We start from the raw sequence: 15,137 nt of genomic DNA on the forward strand, positions 1-15,137 counted from the left end.
AGGTCAGAGGTGGAAGGCCTTATTGCAGATGCCAACATAAAGTTAATGGTACATACTCTTGGAAAATATGATAGATAGTTCTTCTCATACCAAATGGTTAGCAAAACCACTTGGAAAAGTGCTGTGCACCAAAAACTACAGAAGTATTTACATCCTTGACTCATAAGTTCACCTCTAGGAATTTATCCTAAGGAAATAATCTATGCACAAAGATATGCACTGTAACACAGTATCATGAAATACAACCTAAAATGGACAACAGGGAAAGGCAACAGAAAGCATGGCACATCCATACAATGTAGTTTTTAATAACACGGAATAATGCCTGTAGACTGAGAAAAAAAAATCAAGATACAAATTACACTGAGAATGAATAAAACTATGTAAAATCACAAACATGTAGCAAAGAGACTGGCAAGAAACATTCAAAAATATTTGAGTGCCCTTTCTACCTTTTCTGTATTGTCTGGACTTCCCACATAAGCATGTATTACCAACATAAACAGAAAAAAAAAATATTGAATCAGGCAAGCATTAAAGCAGAATGGGCATTTTTATATAGCTTTATTGGTTTCTGCTAGGAATTGGAGTGTGGTTCCTAACAAAAAAGTGGGGGCTTACAAACCTTTAAAAAGCAGAGAAATTATTAAATTTCTTTCAAGTTTCACCATATTCATGTAGAAATGTAGCAGAAAAGATGGTGAATCAGGTTCTGTCATGAATTACCAATCTAAATGACAACTTCATGCTCCCACAACACATAGACCCAGGGTCACCAAATACAATGTCAGACTCAAGTTTTAAATGGCACGCTGCTCTACATTTTCCACGATGAAAAAGATTAAGAATATAAAGTGTTTACTTGGGACGGGGGGAGACTTTTTTCACACCCATTGGGGGCTAGATAGCAATGAAAGAGTTGAGAACTAATACTTTGTAAAATTCAACTTTACTTAAAAAGACAAAATGTAACTAAGAAATACTTTTTTGGCAGAAGAAAAGCAGACAACTTGGCTACTAGATGATGGATGTTCAGGACTGCTCTGAAGGCAGAATGGCTGAAAGGTCTGAATTCTAAGTCGCAACAGTCTGTTGAATATCTTTCCTCTAAAATACAACCTTTCTTCAAATCCTTTTAAAATTCTACCCTAGGGAAATTTGCTTTATACCCAGAGTTACGGACCTCCTTATTTATACTCACAATCTTCCACTTAATCATGGTATTTCCATTCTAGCTTTCTGGACTCTATGGTTCGTTTGGCCTTTATAATTATCCCACAACAGATGCTGAAAGAATTTATACCTTCTGGGCAGAAATGGAAACAAAGTCCTAAAGCAGCTTAAGAATCAAAAAGTTAGTCAATGTAAGCAGACCTTAGGCGTGAAGCTCCATTCAGTATCAGTTATACTGTCATGAGTTACCAAAGCAAGGAAACTCTTCTAACATTTCTATGTGAACACAGATAAAAAACACAGGCTGGCGAAGTGTTCCTAAGAGGCTGGTAACTGCAGTTCCTTTTCTTAAACATCATCACTGGTTGGCTGCCATCTAAATAACAGGTAGAGATGACTTCCTCTGAAAGTGAATTATACTTGGTTGAGCAGGTATCTTGGCTAGTAAAAGACACTACTACAAAGGCAGGGTCCCAGTAAAAGCATCTGGTGACCATACTAAAAAAAGGACAATGGCTTAGTAAGCATGCTGTTGTCATAGAGCCAAAAGCATAAAAAAAGGTACTCACCTTCAAAGATACACACATAAAAGTCTCAATTTTAAGATTATAAACTTAAAAGTATATTTTAAAAAATGTTAGTCACCTGTGTGAGATAAATTAAAAATTTATGTAATTTAGTGTAAAGCACCAAAAATGAACAAACTGTTCACATAAAATAGTGAAAAGAAAACAAAGTACAACTATAAAAGCACAGCGGTTATCAGTTACAAGAATCAAGTAAATGAACTAATTTCTATTATTTTTTTCATTTACCTTATAAAACTCTGTTGGTTAAGTTGAGGAAGGGAGGGTCTCTGAGAATCTAATGGGTAACAAAATGATAACAAATATACAGCATTTCTTTATTAACAAATTATACCACACAAATCAGGTTACTTTTTCTGTCTGATTACAGAGTTAACAGAACTTGCATCCACATTTAGAGCAGCAATATAAAACTTTACCAGGAAGAAATTCTGTCTATGGACCAAAGGACTGCAACATGTCCTAAGAATTTAAAACTGGCAAATATGATGTAACGACTGCAAGAAGATTCAGGTTTGTTTTCCATGTTTTTAACTCTCCAAAAGGGATAATACATTAAGGGGATAATACAGCCAAAGAAGGGATGATGTAGAAAATCATAGGAAATTAAATGAGTACAAAAACAGCACAAACAGAACTTGAGAAGGTGTGAAGAATCAGGCAGTGCCAAGGCAGCTCCCTGGAGCTGCACCAACCCTGACTGTTCCCTATATGAGACTGGTGGACTCTTCATCTGGGCATTTCAGTCTGAGAAATCAGCTCAATTAATGATTTTTAAACAAAGGTTTACTTAGATACAGCTTAGGGAGAGAAAGCTAAATATTAGGAAAGTATTAACTCCTTGAGAAATCAAAATTGTGCAGCCAAATAAATGAAAGCAAAGTATAAAATTTGGATGAAAATGTTTCTCTAAGGGTAAAATTCAGCTTCCTGAGAGATTTAAAACCAAACACATAGTAAGAGAGTGGTTTTCAAAGTGGGTTTCAGGCCCATCCTCGCCTCAAACTTTTCCTATACTCAGACACTTCTAATTCTGTTTTTATCTTCTGTGGTTTCAGGAAACATCTCCTTTTTTTTAAAAAGAAAATCTGATGCCATTCCCACCCCTTTGCTATTGTTTGTTCTTTAAATTTAAAAATCACTGCTATGAGAAAAATGAGACCTATGACATACTTTGTCAGTATTACTCATCACAGATTTGAACATTATCCTATAAAATAAACGAGTAAAAGAAGTTCTTAGGAAGAAATTAAACTTTGCTATTCCCACTGCCCCTAAATCTGTTCTTCCACTGCCTCCATGCTCTCAATATTTCTGGACAGTGTGAACAAAATCTTAACAAACATCCAGCCACACCTCAATCCAAAAACATTTCAGTCAACAGTTGCGGAGAATTTCTTTGAGAACGTAAGCCCCTAATTTACAGACATCTCTAGAATGAGAAAGTTCAATTACCAAAAACAGCACACATTATGTCAGGGCAGACTCTGCATAGTGTTCTTCAACATAATCACTAATAAGGAGCAGCCAAATCCCAGAACTCCACTCTGCACTCACGGGCACATAATATCAGAGTGGAAACCACCACCAGGGGAAACGCTTAACACACAGGCCATTTTTCTTTGATGGAAATGAAGAAAAGTGGAACCCAAGCTTTGGCCACTTATCTAGACTTCATTACTTCAACGAAACAGAACAAATCCATGGAAAGGACTCATTTGGCAAACGTTAACTTCTTTCCATATATTTTTCCTTCCCATCAGGTTAAACGAAAAGCTGTCATTTTAGAATCACTGATTACATCTTTAATTAGAAAAAAGTGTACTTGAATATTTACATAATTTTATTGCTGTGTATTACAACAAAAAAATTTAACTGATTTGTAGAATCTATCCAGTAACATGAAATTGAAATCCATCTCTCAGGAGGATATAGTTACAGCTGAATGTATCTGATGCTCAAAGAGTACACAAAGAGTAAGAAAAATCCTTGCATGTCACGTGGTTCTTGTTGCAGTCATCTGTGTTCATCTCTCAGAAGGCAAACGAATCCATCTGACATTTCAATAAATATCAAAGTAATCATTAGCAAAAAAAAATAGCTTCCACGGACCAAGAGATCCAAGAAAGAGCAGTTCTGATGAATGATTCCTAGAATCGAGGGAGTCCTTCTTTAGTCCAGTGAGATGATGTCAGGAATGTTACTTCCACTGCTGGTTATGACCCCTGTCTCACTCCTGCTGCTGGATGAACTAACATGAGTACTGCTTTCATGGGGGCTGGTGGTGGTGACAGACGCACTGCTTGCTGTTAAGGGTGAGGTGAGACTATCCAAAAACATAGGAGGACAGTACTGCTTGAAACAAACAATGATGTGGATGAGGAAGAGGCTTCATTGATTGTAAATAAAGAGACTACACACTGTTAGATATGCACAAGTGATAGCCACATATTTAAATCTCGGTGGGATTTAAAAATTTCTCAAAACTTCACATCTTTGGATAGAAGGTGGCACGAATTTAACATTTTACATTATTTGATGAGTGCAGCATATTCCTGACTGTCTCAAAACAGAATCTGTTGACCAAATATGTAGGTAGTAGTACAAAAATGTCAATAACTATAGTTATTTAATACTGAATACTGGCCCCACAATTATGACTCATACTTAATCTTGAAAAGAATTTGCTCACTAAATGTATTTATACCAAATATAAAGCACACTGTAATAGGCTAATAAACTTATCTTTAATGGCTTTAAGCAAAAGTGCTAACACAAAATTCTTTCAAAAGTTATTAATTAGACCCTTAAGGAACAATGTTAAGACTGATCAGCGAAAAAACAACATCTGACTCCTATCTACATACATGTAACAGTACTTGTGTAATTAGAAGATAGCATACACTCTAATAGACTACACAGTAGCTAACGACCCCGGGATGCTCAGAATGAGAACTCTCTCATGTTATTTTGGAATGAAAAACAAACAAAATTTTGGAATAAATCTTAAAGGAAATTTAATTGCCTCTGAGATGCCTGCTTGACAGCCCCCTCCAAGTGTTTATAATTTTTGGTTTAAATCTTACTTGCTGATCCCCAAACAAATTTCAGCCTGGGTTTAAGTACTCTGATACTGACCAGGAGGAAGAGAGACAAGAGCTAAAAGCTTTATTTGATATCACCATAGACTGTTTTATGTGAGAAACAACTGCACTAACTTTAGTATGATAAGCAAGGTCCAGTACACACTACAAGAGGAGAGGTCCTATGTTTGTGTTTAGATTGACTACATGAAAGAAGATCAGTAAGGACAGCTCATCAATATTATCAATTCTAGGTATTTTTTATCAACAAGTTAGCCTGACACCAAGCATGCTGAATAGCCCTATAAAATCAAAATCCTCAAGGTTCCAAGATGATTTTTTTAAAAAGGATGGTTCACATAAAAATCAGTTAATACTTTAATCCTGAAGAATCTATCTCCTAGAAAAATACATAGATATTTTGCTACAGAATCTAGTGATGTAACAAAGTCAATTTAGGGTGAGAAGGAACTTCTCTTTTTGTGCCTGTCACCTTGGGCCCAAACTTCCAGTACTGTTTGTGTGATCAAACAGAGTATTAAACCAGGAAGCTGATACACAATCTGTGGTTAGCTGATTCAGAGCAGCCTACAAAAGCAGTGATCCATGGTTCTTCCTCTATCCGTCCCTACTCTCAACACTTCTCTCAAAGTCGCTTTCTCTGTCTGCTTTTCCCGTCAGCTTTCCTTGTGCCTTTTCCTCCTCCGCTATCAGCCTGTCAGTGGAGTCTGTGCTCATTGCCAGGTCTTCATGGTGGGACACTGGAATACTAGTTTCTTATCTCCGACAGAGAAAACACGAATGGTTGGTTTATAGCAATTTTAGGTCAGGGCTTCTTCAAAGTCTGAATTTGACTGCCTTTAAAAACTAGGAAGAATCAAACTAATGATTCAATCTGTTTAATCAGCTTCAGCCATCTTCTATGTACAGAACAAGTGTTTTACAAATTAGCTCTATAAAGTTTCAACATTTCCAGTCATCCCACACTGCTTCCCCTCATTTTAATCACTCAAATGCTTGTTAAGAAATGCCAAATGACTGTATTAAACTAAACAAAAAATAATTTAAAATGCTAGTAGTAAAGGTCAAAATATCATGAACTGAAAAACAACATCATGCCTCCAAGTAAAATTGTGAAATATTTATAGAAGTACTTTATTTCCATTAATTTAAGTAACTGAGACTTGACTGTCCTGATTTTATGCAACTGGTCATTTTTAATTAGTGACACAACCAACAATCCAATACAAATTAGTTGCTTAAATTCAGGATACATACCTGGGGATCAACTGGAATAAGGGAAAGAAAATCCAAACCTAAAACAAAAATGTTCTGTTAATAGTTGTCTCATATTTTGGAGACAAGAATTATTTCCCCAAATCATTTTTTATTTAAGTCATAGAACATTTGGGTTAAGTCCTTACCATTCTGCTGTAGGGAAGGTCTATACCACAATCAGGATATTTCAGGATATTTATGTGCATGAAACCCAAAAATGTACATATGTCTTGACAAAACAACTGGAAAAATGATCCCCAGAGGCTTAAAAGGGGTAGAGGAGTCCAAAATTTAAATAGAACTAGTCAAAGCAAACTTTCATTTAGCAGAATGAGAAGCAATAAAATGAAGAGATGATTATCTGGATTGAGACATTAAAAAAAACATGCTTAGCCTCTTAAGACACTTCACATTTATTTTTTAGAAATACACATTAAGCTTCATCTAAAATATCACTTCTTAAACAAATATATGTTTATTTCACGGACAGCTCTCTGTCCCCCAGTTCCCACAACAAAAGGAGTAGTACACAGTTCAACACGCTGCATAAAGCAAGCACTTCGTAACTGCTGCTTACTAACAAGCTAAATCTTGCCAAGGTGTACTGGGTTATAAGCTAATGCAGTTTTCTAAAGATGTGGGATCCTCCAGTTATACTTTAGAAATAGAAAAGTGACAAAAGGTTGCCCAGTAATACTGTTTTGAAATATTAAAGTTATAAACAATAAATAATAAAATCTTCATGTCTGAAAAATCTAGCAATAAACTTCAAGGTCAGTTCCCCTAGACCTCTGTTTGACTAAATTCTAAAACAGTAAAAAAAAAAAAAAAAATCATGTATTAGGTGTAAGATTACTAAGACAGGCCAATTTCTGTTTATTATATGAATTTTTATATCCCGGTATTCAATGTCACCTCAAGTACAGCAATCGTAAAAGAGTGTACTATGATACTGGACTGTTAGCCTAAATAGAAAATATTAGTGGGAAATGATATTTAAAATATTTAATAACCTGTGTGAATATAACTGATAAATGTTTAAGCAAGTTTATTCCCTTATAATCTCTAAATAAGGGTATAATGATACTCCTTATTGAATAATACAAGCTGTAGCACCAGTCATTTGAAAGAAGTCATTCAATTTCTAAAGGATTTTTGAAAATTGCTGACATGACTTGTCATTTCTTATGATTAACTTTTCCAGAGTTCCGCATTAAAGTGATACTAAGGAGGTGATGTACTTCAGTAACAGAGTTTCTCTTCACAGCAATAATACTGCTGAGTAAATCCTCTCTCTGCTGCAGCTGAACAGTCATTCAAAATCTGTCTAGCCCTTATAATACTGTCTGAAAGTTTTATATATTCAGCATTTTTATTATTGGATGATTATTTCATGTGTGCTAACAGTCTATTGATAAAATACTTTAAGAGATTTAACTGATCTATATCTTTTGACATCTCATCCAGGGATAATTGAATATGATAACTTATACAATGCCATAATAAAAGTATCTAGAAATTTTTCTGAAATTTTGGTTGAAACCCACTGTATCTCCCTAGCTGTATTATACAGATGCTGTCTACACAAAATTCAATAATGTTTCAATGTAAATATTTCTCACTGAAACCATTTTCTCTCCAACAGTAACACTGAAGCTTGACACAGTATTTCAGATGTTATTCCTTCTATTAAAAAACTATTATCAACAATGCCTTATAATTCTACTTTGTAAGTATAGACTATGAAAACTCTTACATGAAATAGATGAAGCTTCATGAATAGTGATTAAAACATTATTGCCTTAATATTTTATAAAAGTTCAGTAAAATGCTGTTCTTATTTCACCGTAAGTTTGAACTGCAATGATATGTTGTATTGTGTTTTGACTCTTAAGTATTTCATAATTATCTTTAACTAAAAAAGCAGGTAGTTTTAAAAATTATGATGGTACATTCTAAATGCTTTTCTCAATACTGATAAATCTGTAGTTTTTAGATTTTAAATGCTTCTTCATGTGAAACTGACTCTATATGTCTCATTAATAACAACACATTTTACTTACTTGAGCCATGAAGTTTAACAAAACATAACTGCTACATGATTAAATATGTAAATGTTTAGCACTTTCAAATTTTAATGATACAACTTTTGAGCACCATTCGCACCTGACAATATGGCACTAGCAATAATAAGGCAGTCATATTTTTTCGTGAAATAATCAAGCTGTTTTCCATTCCACAAATACAAATTATGTTTTATTTTTGCATTCACTGTTGCACAGTATCAGAAGATGTTCCAAGGTGCAGTTCATTATTAATATCATTTCTTCTTTGTTCTCCTGCAGATTCAGAAGATTCATTTTATGATGTTTAAAAGGAATGTTAAGAAATGTATTAAGAGTTTGTCATCTCTCAATTCTTGGTATTCTATTTAATATTTTATTATAAATTATTAAATTTATAAATATCAAAATTCTGTACAGTATGACTAATTACATAAAAATTATGCACAAAAATATCCCCAAAGTAATTACTAATAACAAAAGAGCATATTAACAGTAAAACCCAGATAAAAACCAAACTATTTAGATGAAGTAACTACCACGTAATTCATAAATGACGGCAAACTGCTAACTCTTCTAAAGTACAATAGATCCTATTCTATTCTGTTTATCAACTAAAAAGAAAGTCTTTCAACATTTTAATAATCAGTATCACTATACTAGCTTATAATGGCTAAATATCAGTCCTGGATAATAGTCTTAGTTCTTACCAGCTTGAAATGTATTTTATGAAATACACAATTAACATATTTTATTGCATTTTTCTCAAATCTGTACATTTTATAAAGTAAATAGTCTGACTTTATGCCCAAATTTTGAAATATAAATTCTCTGAAATTAAAAATTCATCCAAACTCACACAATTCAAAAACTAACAGAGCAAGTGATTTGTACATTGTATCTATTCTATTGCTAAATGGCCAGAGTCACTCAGTACAGAGAATGTTCATTATCTTTTTTCTCAGGATTAATTTTTCATTCAAGATCTTTAGGAAATGAGTTCTTCTGGAAAGTTTATTTGTAACACATACTAAGATAACATGTGGAAACCTTTCAACTTCATTTAAAACTAGCCACAGTTAAAACAAAACATGGCAGCTAGGAATTAAGACTCTGACTTTCCCTCTTTCTTACGGACCATGAAACTTCACCTGTAACTCAAGATCAAGCTTTATATCAGCAATGACTCGGTAACTGGTGCTGGCTGGGTTTACAAACAGTTTTTTTTAAAATAACCAATTCCCAAAGAACATGTGGAGGAGATATATTTAAGAACCAAAAAGCTTTTAATATTTTTTTTTGATGGATACTATTTTTAGTCTACTCTTTTCCACTAAATTGTATTCAAACTGAATAAACTCTGAACAAGTTTCAAGTGACAAAATTACACCGGACCAGATTACACAACTATCAACTGTTCCAACAACACAAATTTTACCCAATAGAATATATATTGAAGACCTTACTAAGAGGGCCAAGAAGAATAAATCAACAGGTCAAAATTAACTTCTTAAATTCAGAAAAGAAAATTAATAACAGGAGGAGGTAACTGAATTTCAATAAAAGGGCCCTTCAGAGAGAAGGGAAGTCATGAAGTCACTGGTTCTAAACTTGTACCAATCTGATCTATGAAAAAACTTGATACTAAGGTAACTCAGGCAGCCATGAAGTTTTTAACTGTTAATATACACATAAAAGATATCCTAAACCAACACAACATTGTAAAGCAATTATCCTCCAATCAAAAAAAATTTTTTTAAAAAAGGACAACCCTAAATACTCAGGAGTGTTGTGGAAAAAGAGCAGGCAGATCTTATTTTTACAGGGTAAAGCTGGTAGGCAACCTGACCTCACAGTACACAAGTATATTCTGAAGTTGTGATGGGCTACCAAGAAGTGATGCGCTTTTAGAAAAGAAAAGTATGAGAAAACATTCTCCCTAACCTGTGAAGCTTCCATTAAAAATAAACCAAGAAAAAGTCTCTCTGTGGTACATTCTCTATGTGGGAGAATAAATTCCATAAAATTTTCCCAGTATCCTACTCTATTTCCTCCCAACAAAATCTATAGATTGCTCGGTAGTTAAAATGATAGCAACTGAACAGGATTAATATTTAAAACAGGTATCACCTTTACAGGAACCCTTTCCTTGGCAATTTCCTTTGCCTTTTTATTTAAGATACTTAAATTATATTTGCTTCACAGATTAAGATAAAAAATAAATGGTGAAATAAAAAAACAAAACAACTCTTCACATACCTGGCAGATCTGAGGACATGCTTGAGATTGGCGTGTGGTGGAATGGTACTGAGTAGTCTGTTAATGAAGGCGGAATAGCAGCAGGATCAACCGAAGTCACACTGGGCACCCTTACAGAAGATGGCTGATACATGAGAACCCTGTTTCAAATAGCATGGGAAATTACAAACAATCTGGCTGTTAGTTCACAGGAGAGAAGGGCTGTACTACTGGGCGTTCTCAATCGTAAGTTCACTAAGCTTCAAAACAACTATACGGCAGCTACCCACTACACAGTACTCCACTCACTCTCCTCTTTCATAACAGTCTTCACTTTAACATGAACACATGTTGCCTCTCAATAGCAGCTGTGACATAACAGCAAGGTGGCACTAAAACATAAAGACCACTGCTGGAGCAAAACATAGAACTCTGAACCACAAATAGGAATATACGCTACCCACTGCTTTCATTAATGTATGTGTAACATGCATGTGATATTAGTAAGTTATATACAAAGAAATTTAGAGATAAAATAGAAGACTCCTAAAATTTGATTTAAATCAGGGTACCTTTATGAGTAAAGCTACTTACTTACTATAGCTCAACCATAATTCCTTCCATTGTAACATGAATTGTGTTAACTATTAGCACTCTTATCTGGGAATCACCTGAGTAAAGACAGTCCTAAAGCCAGCCAGTCTGATAAAAACCAGTAGCGATCAGAAATTAGAATAAGACAAGAAATTAGATTAAGAATAAAACATTCAGGATTTAAGACATAATATTCAGAAATAAAAACACTAGCTACTATGATACCATCTACTCTTTTACTAGGGCTATGACTTTGAAATTCACTGTTCATGCTACTAAAAACACAAATTAAATATACTTAAGATACACTTTATTTGTATTTATACATATATGTATACACACTGTGTGTGTGTGTGTATATATATATATACTATAATTACTTTATAATATCAAGAAGCAGTATGGTTTAAACATATTTTTGAAGAAGTTCAGGAAAAAAGAGAAATGATTTTGCATTCTTCCCACTTAATATTCATTATATCTTAGTCCAGAGTAAATGATTAGAAGTCCTCAAGAAAACATCTTGAATATATATATAAGAAACTAAGCAATGTCATGGACCCTCTGGCTGATGGTGACCATCTTTTTGTCCAACATCTTAGTAAGGCTGTAGGGGTAGCAGCTGCTCTCCAATCTCTGAGATGCTACCCAAGGATGACAAGAAAAAGTAGATGCCAGAAAGCCAGTCAAGAAAGACAAACACCCAGTAAACAAGTCTCGGGGCAAGGCCAAAGGCAAAATATGGGACAAGCTCAATAACCTAGTTTTGCCTGACAAAGCCACATATGCCAGACTATGTAAGGAAGTTCCTGACTACAAGCTGAAAACCTCAGCTGTCGTCTCCAAGAGACTGAAGACTCACACACAGCTCCTTGGCCAGGGCAGCCCTTCAGGAGCTACTCAGTAAAGCATCCATTAAAGTGGTTTCAAAGCACAGAGTACAAGTAGTTTAAACCAGAAACACCAAAGGTGAAGATGCCCCAGCTTCCAGTAAAGATGCATAGACATGTCCCACCACTGTACATTTGAAAAATAAAACTTCACTAAATTTAAAGGGGAAAAAAAAGAAGAGTAGGGGACAAGGTCACATGGACATGAGATCATTAGGACATTAAGGTGAGCACTGCAAAGCACCACCAGTAAACTACTGTGAGCCCAATGAGAGAGGCACAATCTCTATAGCTGGAAGGGATCACTGCAAAGATGATGCACAACTGATAGAAACAGTGCGTGCACGTATATGATCAGTCGCTAGGTCATGTCTGACTCTTTGAGATCCCATGTACTGTAGCCCACCAAGCTCCTCTGGTCCATGGGATTTCCCAGGCATGAATTCTGGAGTGGGTTGCCATTTCCTCTTCCAGGGGATCTCCTCCACCCAGGGATCAAACCAGCATCTCCTGCAGCTTCTGCACTGGCAGGAGGATTCTTTACTACTGAGCTACTTGGGAAGCCCTGTTATTCTGTACTATTTTTCAAAAATACAGATGTCACTGGAAAGGAGGAAAACAAAGTCATCTTGAGAGGATATACGTGGCTGTGTTGGCAAATGCTAGTCTCAGAAAAGCAAGTGAACTTAGACTGATCTATTTGGGAATCACAGGAGATACAGTATGCTTGAGACAATAACATAAGCTAAGTATTTCAAAACACATTTTTCCAGATGTAGGTGAAGACGGACAAAAAGAGCAACCTGCCTCAGTTAGAATCAGGAGGTTTCTTGGATGCCAGTGTTACCTGGCAATCTAAAACCACAAAGGTAGACTCTGGAGGGGGAAAGAGAAAACCTGAGATGAGCTCAAGTATGTATGTTATATCAAAGCACATCTTCTTCTGGAAGTCTGAAGACACTGTTCCTCTACAAGGATGAAAGTAGAACAGGAAATCACCAGAAGTGTTTTCAAATTACATATGATCCTACCTCCCACACAGGAATGTGTATCAGAAACTGGGGCATGGGGTCATGGGAATAAGAAGGAAACAGAGACTGGTATATGTAAGTACTCACAAGGGGGCTTAAAAAGTGGCTCTGATTATCTCACATTGGAGACTGTCTTTTCTCTTGATCCTCAACTGACCTTTCAATCTGGATCAGATTCATAGAAAACAATAGTCACTTTCACACTGGCCCTTCCCTTACACCTGTGCAGAAGTGAGGTCAATGTCCCGATGCACTCATCACCACAGTAACCCTTAACCACTGCACATCTGCTCTCGTAACATAAAACTCTGAGTGATTAACTATTCCTTGTTTAACCAATATAAAATGCTACCACAACATGTGAAAATGTCACAATCCAGTGACAGTACGAATTATTAAATCAACATCTACAATCTCAGCAAACATCTGAAAAATTAAACAATTTAGTGTAAGTTAAATCTAATTACCTGAACTTTGTAACATTAAGACAAATTCAACTTTATATAGAATGGGTGAAATTCGCCATGTTAGGATTATCAAATTACCCACTGGTAGCGGATTTTTGTCTCAATCAGAAGCATCACAAAGATCACATTCGGAAAGGTAAACAACTCTAATGCCTGTGCAAAAATAGATGTATTTATAGATATGGAATAATAGGAACCAAGGCGAAATCTAAATGGCTACGTCTAGGAGAACTGTAGGTGTAAGTATGTGATGCTATAAAATAATAAAAACATTTTTTATAGCTTTTGTTACTCCCTCCTCATAGATTGGCAAATATACACACATGCCTATATGTACATTATGTATTATGCACACATATAAATTTTTATAGCTTTATGCATAATATCAGTGAAAAGGTTGGCTTAAAACTCAACTTTCAAAAAACTAACATCATGGCACCTGGTCCCATCACTTTATGGCAAACAGATGTGGAAACAGTGAAAGATTTTATTTTCTTAGGTTCCAAAATCACTGCAGACAGTGACTGCAGCCATGAAACTAAAAGATGCTTGCTCCTTGGAAGGAAAGCTATGACAAACCTAGACAGTATATTATTTTTTGTCTGTTTTTTGGTTTCATGTAATAAAAAAGATTTATTGGGCAGTTTGTCAAATATAAGATGAATAATAACAATGGCCAAAATATGTCACTTTTCCTATGCTTTACTGTGTACTGTCATTGCCATTATTTCATTCAATCCACACAATAACTTAATGAGTTGCACATTATTATTATTTCTATTTTACAGATGAGAAAATTGAGCTTAGAGAATTCCCAAAGTCATACAGTTAATACACAGCTGACAGGTTGTTTACTGTCACCTTCAGTTCATCATGTTTAAATAGAAAGTCATTATCCTTGTCCTCAAGTCAGCTCTATTTCTGTCAGTGATACCAGACAGCACATTATTAATAAAAAGAAGAGACATCACTTTGCTGACAAAGGTCAGTACAATCAAAGCTACGGTTTTTCCAGTAGTCATGTACAGATGTGACAGCTGGATGATAAAGAAGGTTGAGTGCCAAAGAATCGATGCTTATGAACTGTGGTGCTGGAAAAGACTCTTGAGAGTCCCTTGGACTGGAAGGAGATCAAACCAGTCAATCCTAAACGAGACCAACCCTGAATATTCATTGGAAGGACTTATGCTGAAGCTCCAGTATTTTGGGTACCTGATGGCATCACTGACTCGATGGACATGGGTTTGGGTAGACTCCGGGAGTTGGTGATGGACAGGGAGGCCTGGCGTGCTGCAATTCATGGGGTTGCAAAGAGTCGGACACGACTGAGCGACTGAACTGAACTGAACTGAACTGATGCAAAGAGTATTATCTACTCAATGGACATGAGTCTGAGCAAACTCCAGGAAATAGTGAAGGTCAAGGAAGCCTGGCATGCTGCATGCAGTCCACAGGGTCGCAAAGAGTCAGACATGAATTAGTGACTGAACAACAACATAATTTCAAAGCACAAAAGGAAATTGCCGGCATACTGCTAGACAGCAAATATTAGTATTCTAGAGTACTAGATCACTAAATGCATCATACTTGGCCCAGACTTAGATGTCTGAAAATTCAGTAACTTGAATTTTTACCTATAAACGTGAAATTCACCAGGTATTCCCACTCTATAATCATAAAAATATTTTAAAAGATTCAATTCTGCTACCAATTCCTAATGATTCTTAATCTAT

General features: G+C 35.3%; 1 protein-coding gene and 1 pseudogene across 51 annotated transcripts in view; one reads left to right on the forward strand and one right to left on the reverse strand.

Moving 5' to 3' along the window:
• Window positions 1-15,137, reverse strand: part of PIAS2 (protein inhibitor of activated STAT 2) — a 113,591-nt gene that overhangs the window by 12,736 nt on the left and 85,718 nt on the right. For 11 of the 50 annotated variants that reach the window (XR_014075127.1, XR_014075117.1, XR_014075121.1 and 8 more), the window contains 3 exons: window positions 10,444-10,583; window positions 6,122-6,159; window positions 2,057-4,112 (listed from right to left, as the gene is read on the reverse strand). Coding sequence is in view for 31 of the 50 variants with exons in the window: in XM_081563406.1 (XP_081419532.1) it covers window positions 3,933-4,112; window positions 6,122-6,159; window positions 10,444-10,583 (358 nt within the window). In the remaining 19 variants the exon portion in view is untranslated. The other 39 variants (XR_014075124.1, XR_014075118.1, XR_014075123.1 and 36 more) reach the window with 6 other exon arrangements.
• On the forward strand, window positions 11,658-12,048 carry LOC145534958 (small ribosomal subunit protein eS25 pseudogene; annotated as a pseudogene). Its single transcript, XR_014075130.1, has one exon. The product of XR_014075130.1 is annotated as a small ribosomal subunit protein eS25 pseudogene (transcript).

Source organism: Giraffa tippelskirchi, chromosome 14, assembly GCF_054371585.1.
Source record: "Giraffa tippelskirchi isolate mGirTip1 chromosome 14, T2T-mGirTip1v1.2.pri, whole genome shotgun sequence".
Classification (NCBI taxonomy): Eukaryota; Metazoa; Chordata; class Mammalia; order Artiodactyla; family Giraffidae; genus Giraffa; species Giraffa tippelskirchi.